Here is a 16,196-nt window from a genome sequence, read left to right on the forward strand (position 1 = left end):
CTCTTAATTTATCTGCTTGTCCTTTGTCAGACAGGAATAGGAGCAGCAGCCCATCCTCAGTCCTTCTTTGCCAGGGTATTCATTTCTTTGAAAGCCTGAAAAGGCTCCATGGAGTACATTGAAAGCTATGGCTACACGGTGGTTGCATCAGACAAGTCACTAGCATCAGAACAAACATATTCTACTTCTGTCATCCCAGCCCAAAGGGCAGAACCAGGCATAGACCCAGGCCGTATTATCCTGAGCAGACTGTCACATGCAGGCCATATGGCAGCCTCAGCAGGTCATCTAGTAGAATAAGCTAGTGTTCCACAGCCAGGCTGAGTCCTTTGGCATCTGGGTCATCCCTTGGAACCTTGAGCCCTTCCTTTGTCTAGAATGGCTCCTTTTCCTGGAGGCTGAAGGGGAGGAGCCTGGCCTGGCTGGGATATGTGTATGGAGGAGATAACCAAAAAAGAAGGCTTTTAATTTCTCTTGTCAGTTAGCCTTGAAAGCCCTTCAGTTCCCCTGAAAAAAGGAGACACCATTGTTCATTTCTGCCACAACAATCTCCTGCTGCGTGTGTGTGTGTGTGTGTGTACATATATACACACACATTACAAATGGTGTAAACGACATACCGTACACAAATACAAAATAGTTTTGTATTTTTAGTAGAGATGTGCTTTCACCATGTTGGCCAGGCTGGTCTCGAACTCCTGACCTCAAGTGATCTGCCCACCTCAGCCTCCCAGATTGCTGGAATTACAGACGTGAGCCACCACGCCCGACCTAATTATTGAATTTTTATCAGGCACAAGGGGTTTGGCTACATGCTTTACATAGGTTATCGCATTATAGATATATATATATATATATCTATATATATATATATATAGATATATATATATATAGTAGAAGGTTCCTTATGCATTATATTTTCACAAAGCAAGTTATTATCTTGATATCTTAAGAGGCTGATATATTTTGTCATCTTCCTGGATAGCAGATTTTCTGCTTATGTATCAGGCTCATATTCTCATTAGTTTCTTGTATTATTTTCACTTTTAATGAGGATTGTTTCTAGGACAATTTTGCTTTAAAATGAATGTTATTCAATTTGAGTTAGGGCAGACAGGCAAAAACTTGTAGGCAAATTGTCGCTAGAATTGTGGTCCCCAGAGCAATGGTTCTGATCAGAGGTCAGATCCTGGGATTCTTGTCCAGGTTTGCTTAGAATTGGCAAAGACAGGTTAGATCCTGTTTTCTGTCCCTTCCTACCCAACTCTTGTTAAGTTCAGTTCCTTTTTGAATTATTAATATGTGACCAAAGTATTACTGATTCAGATATTCGTGTGCTTTGCTTTAAGAAAATCCAGACTTAAAGTGAAAACCTTGCATAAGAGGTTTTTAATTTTCAGAAAACTTAAGTCGACAACTTTATCATGTACATAAAATATAACTCAAATAAAATTGACCCAACTTTGAGTAAGACACTGATTTTAAGAGCAAGGCATTAATAAGGATCACTCAGACTTCCATAGCCTCAGCCTCCCCTTTCTTCTCTCCCATGGTATCTACTGCCACCTGCGTTTTTTTCTCTTCTGTCAGAATCCAGCATGTTCTGATTCGCTGGGTAAGATCAGATCTTATAAATGTCTTCATACTGGTTTCTGACTTATGGTATGTTCTATCGTTACTTAATTTATAACTGGAAAAAAGGCCATTGGCCAAAGAAAAGAATTTCCCATTGCAGAATTTCAGGCATAACCCAGCCATTAGTCAAGCTGATTTTCATTTTATATTTGTTTGTTAGGTAGTGAAGAGTCACATAGGATCCTTCTCTGCCAGTCCCATATACCCACTCTCTAATCTCAGGAATAGCCCTGCTTTTCTTCCCTTTGCTCTGGGAAAGCTGCAAAGTAAGCAGGAATTTCAGTAGTGGAAGTGGGGTGGTTGACAGAAATCATTTAGTTATTTGGCCTGTGTTGCCCATTTCTGGTGGGCAGTTTGTTAATGATGGGTAGGTGTGAAAAGAGGCATCTGTTGCCTTTTATAGAGAACCTCTTGGTTTTGCAGCACCTGAAGCTCATGAACTGGAGGCTAATGAGGATGCCGTGCCAGTGCTGCAGGAGAATGATGGTAGACTCAAGATTTGCTGTTGGGTTGATGGTGGAGAGCTGTTCATTTTGATGTGGCCTGTGTGCCACAACAGAGTCCTGTCAGTGTTCTGCCTTCTTTCTTTATTGCTCCATTCATTAAGTATTTACTGAGGACCTACCAGGTGCCAGGCCCTGCATCTGATCCTGGCAGTAAAGAGGAAAATGATCCCTTGAGTAGCACAGCCCAATAGAGAAAATGTGAAAATCAGTAACATTGCTGTGGAGTGATAAGTTCTGCAATAGAAGTATTTATACAATATCATAGTATGACTAGCTGTCCTGAACGGAGCAGTGTGGCTGAAGAGGGAAGAATGAGAAAGAGGAGAGGGCCAGGTAAGTTTTGAGCTGGTGAATAGACAGTTTTCAAGAAGGACATTTTAGAAAGAATAGCGTGTGCAGAAGACACTGCTTTGGGATCCAGGTGGGGACGTATCAGTAGGTGAAATGGAGAAGCTGGCAAGAATAGAATTGTGACGGATCTTGTAAATCTTGGAAATGAATTTAGACTTTACACATAGGCCTTCAGGAACCATTAAAGTGCTTTTAGACAGGGATGTAACTTGATAGCATTTGTGTTTTAGAAAGATCATTCTGGTGGCATTGTGGAGAATGCACTAGAAGTCTAGGAGAACAGAACCCAATGAAGAGTCAATTCTAGACCAATGAAGAGATAGAAGCAATGGGACATACTGACAGGTTCAAAGGAGAGGATGATGGAGAGGGGGCCGTCTAGGAAGACTCCCAGGCTTAAAACACAAGTGCCTGAGAAGGATATGAAAAATAGCAATAACAATAATAATAGTTGTAAATCTTTTTTTTCTTTTTCTTTTTTTGGAGATAGAGTTTCATTCTTGTCGCCCAGTCTGGAGTGCAGTGGCACAATCTCAGCTCACTGCAACCTCCGCCTCCCGGGTTCAAGCAAATCTCCTGCCTCAGCCCCTCGAGTAGCTGGGATTACAGGCACACACCACCATGCCTGGATAATCTTTTTATTTTTAGTAGAGATGTGGTTTCACCATGTTGGCCGGGCTAGTCTCGAACTCCTGACCTCAAGTGATCTGCCCACCTCGGCCTTCCAGATTGCTGGGATTACAGACGTGAGCCACCGCACCCAACCTAATTATTGGATTCTTATCAGGCACAAGGGGTTTGACTACATGCTTTATATAGATTATCTCATTCAATCATCGTAATAATATTAGTGCTATTATTATCCTCATTGCAGGCAGGAAAACAAGAAAGTTTGAAAGTGAAGTAACAGGCCCCAAGTCACATGGCTGGTAAATGGTAGTGCTTACATTTGAAGCCAGGTACTCCGAGCTCTAAACCTATGCTCTGCAGGAAATTCAGCAGGAGGAGACATCAAGGCAAAGTATCTTAAGTTCAGTTTTAGACTATTGAATTGAAATTGCCTATATTTTACCAAGGTCAAAATATCTAGCGGGGAGTTGGACAGCTGGATTGGAAGTGAGGAGTGTGGTGTGTGCTGGACGTGTGATCTGAGATTAGGGAACTGGTGGTAGTGAAGAAGGTAGGTGTCATGTGAGCACATCTCTGGAGACCCGGGATGGAACTGGGAAGAACGATATCCAACAGGCAAGCATGTTAAGACAAATTTGGGAAGACGATGAAAAGGAGCAGCTAGAGAGGTGGGGAGAACTAGGGGAGTCAGAGGTAGAGTTTGAAGATCGGATGGAATGACCAGTGAGATTAAATGCCTCAAGGAGATGAAGGAAGGTTTAAAATGAGGATTGCCTTGGATTTGGCAATTAGGTGGTTGATGCATAGGCATTGAAGTTAGGCTAGAGTAGGCTACAAATATAATGAAAAGTGAGAAAATGGAGAATATGGACTCAGGCTTCTTTTCAAAGAAGCCTGGCTGAGAAAGGAAGTGGGAGAGAGAGAAAGCAGAGGCAGCCTCAAGGTCAGGGGAATGGCTGTTTGTTTATGATGATAGTGACTCGAAATGCTTAGATGTTGAGGAGAAAGAACCCTGGAGCAGTGCGAATTACACCAGGATGTGTATCCCACTAGATAGGGGAAGTAGGAATCCCTCCAGCTGTCAGGAGAACATGGATTCTTAGAGAAAAAACAGGTTTCTACAGTTGTAATTTAGCAGCCCGCTTGTATTGCATAAAATCAGTCCAGATTGGTGAAGTGACTTGTCTCTGGCCACCTAGCCAGTCTGTGACCCCACATCTCCTAGTTCTTGGCCTCTTTCCTCTCTCGCTGCCAGTGTCGGTGGGAGAAGAATCATCCCTGATTTGTTCCTCATGGTGTGAGTCTCCACTGCTCCCATCAGAATGCACATCTTCACAGATTCTGATGTGTCAGCAGGGCTTCAGCTGTGTGGAAGGTGAGTCACAGAGCTGCTTCATCATTTCCTCCACATGCCATGGGGCAGAGTTTTAGATGGTTAATTATAAAGTGTCAGTAACATAACAGTGCTAGAAGCCTCTTCCTCTAACCTGGGAACTCACATTCCCAGAAGGAGGAAGGGTCTCAGAGTCAAGGGCCTTTCAGCAATCTCCTTATGGCCCACAGTGAGAGAGGATGTATGTATTTGTTCAGACGTGGCACCTGCACACAGAACCTGTGTGCATGAGGTAGGGGTGGGAGTGGGGGAGTAGCAGTGGTGATTTCTTAAATGGAAAAGCCTCTGCTCCTTTAAAACACCACATCAGCCAAGAGTTACTTGGTGAGCCTGGAGGCAAGGAGCACCCATGCTTTTCAGAAGGGCCCAGGGTAGCCTGCCCCAGCTCTACTTAGGGGTCTCCTGGAATCTGTTTATATATAGTGATGATTAATAACCTAGTCTTCTTACCACGCATGGAAGGTGAAAGAAGGCCTGCAATTCAGTGGATATTACCTTCTTCTATTCCAAAGCTTGTGGTGTCAGCCAAGCTGTTATACCATTCTGATTAAATACTGACAGTGATCATTAAGATCTAAAGCCCTGCCCAGAACACACTGCTTAGAATCTAGGCACACGAATGCTATATAAACCTAAACCTCCCTTTTATAGTTGATCTTAAGTTATAACCCTCCTTGTCTTGGTAGGCTCCAAGGTATAACAATCAACGTGCTTCTCTTTGCTCTCTCTCAACTTACCTAAACCCACTGCTCCTTTTTTGTTTAGTCTCAGGAGGCTCTCATGATCCATAGTTGGTAAATGGATAATTCCTGTAACGCCAGGTGCCATCATTCTCATTGACTACACTGTGAGCAGTGCCCCCTGAAATGTCCTAGACTACAGAGTGAATGGTGCTCTTTGTACCACAGATCTAGTTCCACCCCCTCTTCTTCCTTTAGTTAGTTACAGCATTCTCAGCTAAAAGAGTCCACGCTCTTGGGAAGTGGAAGTGCCGGGGGCCCATCCCCCCTGGGTCTGCTGTCCTCTGTTGTTTGTTTAGCGGTATTAAATCAATCTAAATTAGACTGGAGTCCAAAATGCTAACCTTGCACTAAGAGATTCAGCGGGGATGTGGTGATTCAGGACACGTGGTTCATTCTTCTGTTTATTCCTTTATTCACAGGTGATTCACAGTTGTCTTGGGAATTGACAACTGTGAGATATACTTGACCCAAGGGACTGAAAAAATCTTCCCTAGTTTCTGAAAAGTTAGAGGGACTTAACTAGGCCAAGGACGGGAGGCAGAAAGGGCCATCTAGAGGGAAAGCAGGAGCAAGGCTTGGTAGGTGGCATGACATATTCCAGGGCTCAAAACAGAGGCAGGGTGGTAGAAGCACAGGAAAAAGAGGGATAGAGGCCCAAGGTGAGACAGGACTCCTTGTGAGAGGGGGCAGGACTCAGAACCTGAAAAGCCTTGAAGGCCACATTTAAAAGATTTGGGCTCCATCCTAGGAGTAATAGAAGGTTACTGGAGGATTATGAGATGCCGTGATTAGGTATATATTCTGAAAAGATCATTCTTGTTGTATCTAGAAAACGAATGGGAGATAAACAGGCAGACAGAGAGGTGGGTAAACCATCAGAAGAATGTGGTATGAGGAAAAGCAAGGAAAGGCGGTGTTTGGAAAAGCTGTGAACTGTCAACTGCATCTAAAGCTACTGAGCAGTCAAATGAAATAGGACTGGAAAATGTCCATTGCCTTTAGGTACCTGTAGATCATCAGTCTCTACTGAGAGAGGAGCTAGAACACAGAAAGTAGAAGAATGAGCAGGAGGTGAGGAAATTATAGCAGAAGAGCAAAATTTGTTTCAGTGCCAGTAAAGAGCAGTGAAGACCCCGGTAATAGCTTGAGTGGGCTCAGGGCTACAGAAGATATTTTCCTTTTGTATGTGTGATGAGGGAGACATGGACACATTTCATTGCTGATGGACAGTATTTAATTGGTTAAGAGTTACAGAAAACACCAAAAAGAGAGAAATATAATCAGCGTCTTTTTATTCCAGGAAAGAGTGAAGAGATTGGATTTAAAGTGTATGGGGGGCCAGGTACGGGGGCTCACACCTGTAATCCCAGCATTTAGGGAGGCCAAGGTGGGCAGATCACTTGAGATCAGGAGTTTGAGACCAGCCTGGCCAACATGATGAAACCACACCTCTGCTAAAAATATAAAAATTAGCTGAACGTGGTGGTGCACACCTGTAATCCCAGCTACTTGGGAGGCTGAGGCAGGAGAATTGCTTGAACCCAGGAGGCGGAGGTTGCTGTGAGCCTAGGTTGCACCACTGCACTCCACCCTGGGTGACAGAGCAAGACATTGTCCAAAAAATAATAATAATAAAATAAAAATTTAAAAAAGCACATGAAAAAGAGTTGATGTATTTGGCAATGGGAAAGGAGAAAACGGAGGAAGCGCCCATGTTACAGCTTTCATGTTCTATGTGAAGTAAGCTGTGGGTCAGGAGGAAAGAATGTAAGTAGCAGAGTATGGAGACAGCAGATCAGGGCCTTAAAGAAAGTGGGAAGTTTACATTTATGGATTCGGGGAGTGGTCTAATATAATTGAGAAACATAGGATCTCCATGGAGTTTTTGATGCTATTTGTAGTTGATGACAAAGAATTCTGTTATATTACTAGCGACTTGTCCCAGAGTGTGGTTGTCTCAACAAGTGCTCAGCTGCTCTGGGGAAGGTGCAGAAGGTGAGTGGCAGAGTTCATTCGAGGTTAAGATGTTGCAAGAAAAGCTGACAAGGACACAGAGGATGGAGAAGTCAGCAGCACAGGCAGAATAATGGACATGATCGACTATTGACTATTGTACCTAAGATGGATAAAGAGTTATGTCAAGATCAGAGAAGACTAATGACCAGCAGAGAAGAGAACAGTTAGTGGGCTGAAGGTCCTGATGAGAAGAAAGTAGAGCAGTATGAGCAAGCTGGAAGAACAAGAGGATAGCATCAGAGCACACGATGCTTTACTTTATGATTCTGAGGCGGAAATCCCCATATGGAACCATGGGCTGAGGCTAGTAAAGTCTTTGTAAAGCTAGAGAACATGACTGGGAAACTATCAGGTAAAAGAGAGGAGGAGGGGCAGGACTTACACCAAAGACTTTTTGTAAGATCATGGAGGCCCAAGGTCTGGAAGACTCATCAGGAAACTAAAAGGAAGCAACTCCACATTCAGATCCTGAGGCAGGAGGAGTAGGAGAGTATAAGCAGATCCTCTTTGCATAGTGACATCTTGGGACGAGAGCTAGGGGATAGCTTTCAGATCAACATGGTTTCTCTCTGGGTTCTTTGGGCTAGTGATAAAGTAGGTCTACCCCATTTCTACATTCTCATTTCCTTTGAGCTATCTAGTTTTCAGGAAGACAAAGGCTGTGTACCACTTTCTCCATCTGGGATTTGTTAATTTCAAATTTGGCTACTATGCTGTAAACATAAAAAGAACTTGTGGCCAGATATGGTGGCTCATGCCTGTAATCCCAGCATTTTGGGAGGCCCAGGTGGGAGAATCACTTGAGGCCAGAAGTTCAAGACCAGCCTAGGCAACGTAGTGAGACCTCATCTCTACTAAAAGTACAAAATAAATTTTTTTTAAGTTTAAAAATTTGCATTAACCTTCCCTATAAATTCCCCTGCCCAAAGAACTCGCCTTCAATATTTCTTTTAGTTTGTATCTGGTAACAACAAATCTTTGAGTTTTTATTTGTATAAAACATCTTTATTTTGCCTTCATTTTAGAAGACTATTTTTACAGGTTGTAGAATTCTAGGCTAGAAATTTATTTTCTTTCAACAACTTAAAAATGTCATTCTATGGCCTGCTGGCTTCCATTGTTTCTACTGATAAGTCAGCTGTCTGTATTATTCTTGCTTTTTGGAAGGCAATATATCTTAGTGTTCAATATTTTAAAAATTTTTCCTTCTTTCAACATTTTGAGTATGATGTGTCTTAACTGTTATTTCCTTATATTTAGAACTTCTTAGAATTTCTTGAATGTGTGGCTTATAATCTTATATCGGTTTTGAAAATGTGCGCAGCCATTATCTTGTAAAATATTGCTTCTGTCCATTTCTCTCTCTGCAGTCTCAGGGACTCCAGTATGTTAATTCTTTCACAAAATCCTGTCTCTTACTCTCTTGTCTGTCTTTTTCAAACTTTTTGCTCTCCATATTTCTGTCTGATAATTTCTATTTGTTTGTCTTCTTACTCACTAATCTTCTCTTCACCTCTGGCAAATATGTTGCTAAACACATCTATTAAGAAGATGTGTTATTTATTGTGCCTTTTTTTTTTTGAGACAGAGTCTCTCTTTGTCACCTAGGCTGGAGTTCAGTGGTGCAATCTCAGCTCACTGCAACCTCTGCCTTCCCAGTTCAAGTGATTCTTCTGCCTCAGCCTCCTGAGTAGCTAGGATTACAGGCGTGTACCACCATGCCTGGCTACTTTTTGTATTTTTAGTAGAGAAAGGGTTTCACCATGTTGGTCAGGCTGGTCTCGAACTCCTGACCTCGTGATCCACCCACCTCGGCCTCCCAAAGTGCTGGGATTATAGGCATGAGCCACCGCACCCAGCCTTGTTGTTGAATTTTTATTTAATTCTTTTTTATAGATTCCAGTTCTCTGGTGAAATTCTCCATCTTGTCATCTTTTTTTCTTGGACAAAAAAGCACAGTTATTTTCAAAACATATATTTGGTAACTCTAATATCTGGGTTACCTGTGGGCCTATTTCTATTGTGTTTTTTTTTTCTCTCTCTCAGTTGCAGTTTTTGGAATTTCTGATAATTTCTACTTGAATGTTGAGCAATGTATGTAAATAATTGTAGTCTCTGGATGATGTTATCTTTTTCTCAAGAAGTGTTATCTTTTCCGGCAAGCAGCTGGAGTGGGAGATTATATCCATTCAGTCTGGGACTTAGCTTACTGGATTGGATTGGAATTTTTGTAAATCATAGTTTACCTCACATTTTTCTCCTCTTCTAGAGTGTAGCTTGTCAGGGGGCAAGATGATAGCCTTTGGTTATTTACTGGTACTCCCTTCTTGGTGGGTCCAAAACTTGTGACTGCCAGAAATTTGACTTTTCTTTATAGCTATACTCTCATTTTTATAGAGCCTTAAGCTCTATGAAACTAGCAAACATAAAATTATAAAAATGTAACAGTATATTATAATATAAATATAATAATATATTATGTATAATAATATAAACGTAAATATTATATAAAATCATCAAATCTCCATAAGGTAAAATCAAATGCTGAGTTTGGGGCTAAGCTCCATGTACCTCCCTTTTCCCAAGTATCCTGTCACTCACGCCCTGGTTATTCTGGCAGCTCTGAACTCCCATTAAGAGCTTTCCTCATCATATTTAGTATTTAACATTAACAGTGTATGGGAGAAGTTCATATAAAATACCAAAAACTGAATAAACATACCTAGTCAGGCATTCTTGCTCTCTGTGTCACAAACAGGAATGACTTCATGTAGGAATGTTCTTTACCCTAAGCTTGCATGTGAGGAAGACGGTTTCCTCTTTTTAGGAGGCCTGTCCCTCTGTGAAGCTGTGCCTTATCCTCTAAGAATGCTCCTGTCATTGTTAGGACGGTATACATAAACAGTTTGGCAAATATCTGTACAAGATGAAGGAATGAACATTGCTTTTGTTTTCCACCTTTTTGTGAGACAGGACGTAACCAGAATAGACATGATGATATTCACTAAAATTTACTAAAGACTTACTGTGGAGCAGGCTCTGTGTTAGATGCTTCGTACTGATTATCTCATTTAATCCTAAACAGAGCCTATGAGGTAATAAAGATAGTTATTCCCATTTCATATTTGATGAAACTGGGGCTTAAAGAGATGAAGTTAATTTAAACAGGGCCCAAGAGCCAGGAAGTAAATGGCACAAACAAGTTTGAACTCAGATTTTTCTAATCTTCGAGATCCATGTTTTTTTCCCAACATTTCATTCTGCTACCTGGCCTGCCCTTTTTCAACATAACTAGTATCATGATTTCACTGACCCCTGGACTCCTGATATGTCTTCTTATATAAAGTCAGAGCTAAGTAGTCTGAGGGATTTACATGCAAAGACATCCCCTTTCTGGTACATTGCTTTCAGGTATTTCCAGATTCTTCCCTCCCCGACCCAGCCTTTGAAATATGTATCACATTAAATGCCTCCATTTATAACTACTATGGCAAGTCTGAATGTATTTTTTTTTTTCAAAAATACAGCTTTATGCAGAGACAGGAAGCAGTTAGTGGTAGGGCTTTATTTTGGGAGGATTAGAGTGGTAGGGGGTGGGGCATGGGGAGAAATTGCTTTCTGCAGTGTCAGATGAATGAGTTATAGGAAATGATAGCTCAGCCAGCAGCTTGGTGCTTGCTAGTGAGTCAGCAGTGATTCCATCCTCAGCCCCAGTGCTGGGATCACAGCTGAGAGACACTCTTCCTGTTGAGGGCTCTTCCCCGCCCACTGTCTGGGACATGGAGGCTCTGCTTACCTGATGTGAGCCATTCAGTTACCTGTCACGGAGGAGAAGGAGACACAGAACAATCTTTTTGTTTCAATGCAGATGTTTCTACACGTCTTTGGGATTAATTGGTAGTAATCACAGAAAGATTCAGTGACTTTCCATCTAGAGAATGATGATGTTTGGGACCGGTGTCAAAGCAGAAGCTAGTTCTTAGGGCAACATTTTATACTTTTATACTACTTCAACTTTAGAAGGTATTTATAAATGATCAAAACAGTATGGAAAAGCAAGACAGGAAGACACTCCTTCAGAAAAAGGGGTAAACAAGGAAAAACCATCTTGTCAGGACAATGGAAACCATGTAGAGGTAGTAAAAAACTAGAACCAAATCATTGTGGTTGTTGGGGTAGGATAGTAGGATTATCGGTGATTGCTTTTTTGTTTTGTTTTATTACTTTATTTTCCAGGTCCAATACATAGGCACATGTTGTAAAATTTATTCTATAAGTAGTCCTTTAGTGTTTTAAAATAACTAGTTGTGAAAAATAACTGGCCAAATAACTGTAATATTTTAGGATATCTTTTCCCCAAGCCCTGATGAGACTCTTAAAGTCAATCTAGTCATACCCAGGATTTTCTAGTAGGAAATGGGTAGAGAGGTCTAACTTTTCTCAGAATTTCCTATGTGCCAGGCATTAGCTTCCTTTTCACTCTAAGAAGGTGCTATTATCCATATTTTACAGATCAAGAAACTAATGCTCAAAGAGATTGAAGGAACGTTCCCAGGCCAATTGTTAATATGTGGTATAATTTCATCCATGCCCAAGTCCTACTGACTCCAAAGTCCACACTCTTTTAACTTTAGTACAAAATGATGCCACCACAGTTTCCATTCCACCTGCTTTTTGTAAGGCAGTTTAAATGTGTTAACGTACTGCTGGATTGATCATCCACAAAAAAAAAACTGTTGGAATATATTATTCTCTTTCTGAAAAACTGGGACTCTAAAATTCACATATACTTGATTTGTACTTTAGTTAGAGAAATATTTAGAGCATTGGATAGCATGCATATCTGTGTGCTTCACCTGAAGTCCATAAAAAAGGCACAGTAAGTACCTGATTTAGTGGTTGGACTCCCCTGGAATTTGCAGTGACTCTCATGATCTCTCCTAAAGTTCTTAGATACGTAAGACTGATGATAAAGTAAATGTTTTGTTGTTCAGAACAGTAGCTGGAAGTGACAGTTTTGGTTGAGGGAGGGATGTTATTGTTGCAAAGTAGAACACTTACAGCTTCACAAAAATATCCATCTCATTGGCCCAACAGGGCCCTCATTTATCTTTTTGATAAGCTAATAACATTTAAAGATCTCTTAAATTTTTTGCTGTTATTATAATGCAATTAATGCTGTGTTTTGATGGCTTTATTGAGGTATTGATATATAACAAATTGCACGTATTTAATGTACAATTTGATTAAATTTAACACCTATGAAACATCACTTCAATAAAAATGATGAATATATCCATTTTCCCAAACAGGTTTTTGTAATGCTGTATTTTTGAAGGAAAAAAAATTCAGTCATTTATGTTCCCCTTTCCATTTGGTGAAAATGAGCCTGGACAGGGACCCAGATTATGTGAGTCTGGACTCCAATCTTGCCTTAACTAGCTCCACACAATTCAGTGAGCCCTTTAATTATTTTTGGCCCTTGGATTTTCATCTGAAAAATGAGGGGGTTGGACTAGATGGTCCCTAAGGACCCCTACAGCTCTGAAGTTCAATAAAGCTAAAAGGACTGGTGTACTTAGGGTATTGGTTTGTGTCCAAATGGTTTTATGTAAAAACGTGGACTTCCCTAGTGCCCTGGTGTCAGCTGTGCCACTTCATCCCTGCCTTGCTTTGCTTGATTGGCTATCATGGAATCATTGTATTTTTTTCAATTCCCTTTCACCCTGATTCAGGGTCATTCATGTCATTGTCTCCATGTTGGTCTTGCTAAGCATAGGGAAATACTCGACTTAAGAATTTAGGCCTAATGCTTGGGTAATGCTGGGAATTTGGCAACACCATAAGCAAAGAGCTGAGGAGGGATTATGACAGGATCATCAGCCCTCTGGCTATTTTTGAGGCAGCTTGAGCATTTTATGGGGGGCAGAGACAAGCTGTATTAGATATATTTCAGGACTGGGGGAAGGGAAGAGGATTGGAATTTAATTAAAATTCTGATCCCAACTTTGCCCATCTTCTTGCCAAGTCAGCAGCTAGCATTTCTGTTCATGGTTCTGGTGACTCTGCTGTGATGACATACGATTACCTCCAAAATTCTTGTGAATTTGCTGAAAACTTCAATATGCTCAACCAGATGCTTTAATCAGGACTGGCATGCTGTCATCTTTTGCCTGTGTTTTTGGCGATACCTGATCTACCACTGCCAGCATTCCTGGTGGGAGAGGGGATTTGGAGGGAGCTGATGGTGAAAACTGAGCTGATGACAAACAAGAAACCTATTTCATTGCAGCATAGCGATCTTTCCAAATTGCTTCTGTTTTCCAGGTAGCTCAGTGGCGTTTCTGAGCAGGGGCTACCCTGACTTCACCTTGGCCCACCATGAGGGTCTTCCTGCTTTGTGCCTACATACTGCTGCTGATGGTTTCCCAGTTGAGGGCAGTCAGCTTTCCTGAAGATGATGAACCCCTTAATACTGTCGATTATCACTGTAAGTCGTCTCAAGAACAGTCTTCTATTCTGAGAAGGAAGCTTTTCTGTTTTTCATTTTCTAAGCATGTTCATTTTCAGAAAGAGGCAGAGATTTTTTATGTCTTAAACATGAATTTGCATCTGAATTTATCAGTAATCATGTCCTAGTGTTTGGAGAAAACAGGACAGTTTTGTTGGGTGCTTTTCTACAGCAACCCGTATATAGGTTATATATGTTGAGTTAAAAGAAAAAGACCATTTGCTGACATTCACTGCCTTTTATTCATTTATATTCAAGACCTTAAGAGAGGAATTTAGTTAAAACCCTTCTACAACAAGTATATACGGCTAATCAATGCTGTTTATTGATCCCTCAGCTCCATAATCCTGAATGATGGTTTAGCCCATTTTTACTTGCAGATTCAAGGCAATATCCGGTTTTTAGAGGACGCCCTTCAGGCAATGAATCGCAGCACAGGCTGGACTTTCAGCTGATGTTGAAAATTCGAGACACACTTTATATTGCTGGCAGGTAATTTTCCTCTCATTGGTTTATTAGATTAAAATTCTTTTCTCTAGTGGTGCTTGCATTAATGTGTCTAGTTCATGAAAAACTAATATGTGATTGTGATCAAAAATTGCAAGTAGCCAGAAATATTCACTGAGAAGAGTCAGTGTTGTGTACCAGGAACAAAATACAAAGCTCAAGCCTTCAGCGGTGCTATTTTATTACTGCCATCAAGAAATCATACACCATTCTTTTTTCCTAAAGCAGCAGGGAAAAAAAAAAAACCTTTCTTTATGCGTTTTTAACTTAGAATTATTCAAGCAAATATCAGAAATATGTCTATGCTAATACCAAGTAGCAGTTTGACCCATGCCTGGAGAGAAGAGCTTTCTTTGCTCTCTGACTACAGTGATGTATAAAAGCATCTCACTAATGAAAAAGTACTCTTTGTTGACTTTGTTTGAGACAGAGAAAATCCAGATGATCTCTAAAACACAATAAAGGCAGATCTGTAAAAATAAAATAAGAAGCAGCTTAACATTTTTATGTACTCACATGATATGTTTTATTGCCTTATTTCCAATAGGGATCAAGTTTATACAGTAAACTTAAATGAAATGCCCAAAACAGAAGTAATACCAAGCAAGGTGAGCAACTGTAGTTGGCAAATTTATTTACATTCCCTCTGAACCTGATTAATTTTTCCACTCCCTCCCCCGAAAATGTTCCCATTTAAAAACTGAACTTTGATTTTGCTTGATTAATACAGAAACTGACATGGCGATCAAGACAACAGGATCGAGAAAACTGTGCGATGAAAGGCAAGCATAAAGTGAGTTAAACAGACAAATGTTTGCTAGATTTAGTCTTTCTGTGGGCTTGATACCACAGTGCCAGCACGTTTGAATGTCTGATATTAATGTTACTACTACTTTCTTTAGGATGAATGCCACAACTTTATCAAAGTATTTGTTCCAAGAAACGATGAGATGGTTTTTGTTTGTGGTACCAATGCATTCAATCCCATGTGTAGATACTACAGGGTAAGTATACTTTATGCGATGTGCTTCTTTTGATCAACTTTTCTCCCTTCACTAGTATGCTGTTAGAGTTGAAACCTTTCTGCTTTCCAGTAATTTGTTTTATCTCTAGTGCTATGAAAGAATAAAGACAGAATTCTTCAAATGGAATTTTAATACAAATAAAACAGTATTGCCTTCAGACAGGCACACTGAATAGATATGACACTGGCTATTTATTTTTCTTTTGTAGTTGAGTACCTTAGAATATGATGGGGAAGAAATTAGTGGCCTGGCAAGATGCCCATTTGATGCCAGACAAACCAATGTTGCCCTCTTTGCTGGTAAGATCCTCTAGCCTAATGAATATAAATGATTAATGACATTGAAGGCAAAAAAGGAATGTAATGGAAGAGTAAAAGTTAATAACTTGGATACCCACCTTGATCTAAGTGTTTGAAAGGCTAAAATCTATGCACAAATTTCCAGAAAAAAAGAAGAAATTAAGGACAAGGATATTTCAGTGCACACTATAAGTATTATGACACCCTGTTGTTAACTAGGCCAGTGACTCCAGATAAGTTGCTTAACTTTTTGATGCCTAGATCCTTCATCTGTAAAATTAGATAATCCCATGGCTGACCTGTCACACATTGATGTGAGTATCAGGTGCAGCCCTATTTGTATAGATAATGGTAATACCGGTGAGAGCACTGCAAAGGGCATAGCACGCTACTGAAGCAAACACACTGCAGGATAATTATGGTTATCTTACCAAAATTATAACTTTGGTTTCAGATGGGAAGCTGTATTCTGCCACAGTGGCTGACTTCTTGGCCAGTGATGCCGTTATTTATCGAAGCATGGGTGATGGATCTGCCCTCCGCACAATAAAATATGATTCCAAATGGATAAAAGGTACCT

At 40.6% G+C, this 16,196-nt stretch overlaps 1 protein-coding gene across 7 annotated transcripts in view; it reads left to right on the plus strand.

The window, feature by feature from the left end:
* SEMA6D (sema domain, transmembrane domain (TM), and cytoplasmic domain, (semaphorin) 6D) overlaps nt 1-16,196 on the plus strand; it is a 585,322-nt gene that overhangs the window by 557,183 nt on the left and 11,943 nt on the right. For all 7 annotated transcript variants that reach the window (XM_011967277.1, XM_011967274.1, XM_011967278.1 and 4 more), the window contains 7 exons: nt 13,602-13,764; nt 14,166-14,277; nt 14,840-14,900; nt 15,023-15,085; nt 15,195-15,296; nt 15,526-15,616; nt 16,071-16,190. In XM_011967277.1, coding sequence (XP_011822667.1) covers nt 13,656-13,764; nt 14,166-14,277; nt 14,840-14,900; nt 15,023-15,085; nt 15,195-15,296; nt 15,526-15,616; nt 16,071-16,190 — 658 coding nt within the window. In that variant the 5' untranslated portion in view covers nt 13,602-13,655. The remainder of the gene's footprint in view (nt 1-13,601; nt 13,765-14,165; nt 14,278-14,839; nt 14,901-15,022; nt 15,086-15,194; nt 15,297-15,525; nt 15,617-16,070; nt 16,191-16,196) is intronic.

This window comes from Mandrillus leucophaeus, unplaced genomic scaffold, assembly GCF_000951045.1.
Source record: "Mandrillus leucophaeus isolate KB7577 unplaced genomic scaffold, Mleu.le_1.0 Scaffold798, whole genome shotgun sequence".
NCBI lineage: Eukaryota > Metazoa > Chordata > Mammalia > Primates > Cercopithecidae > Mandrillus > Mandrillus leucophaeus.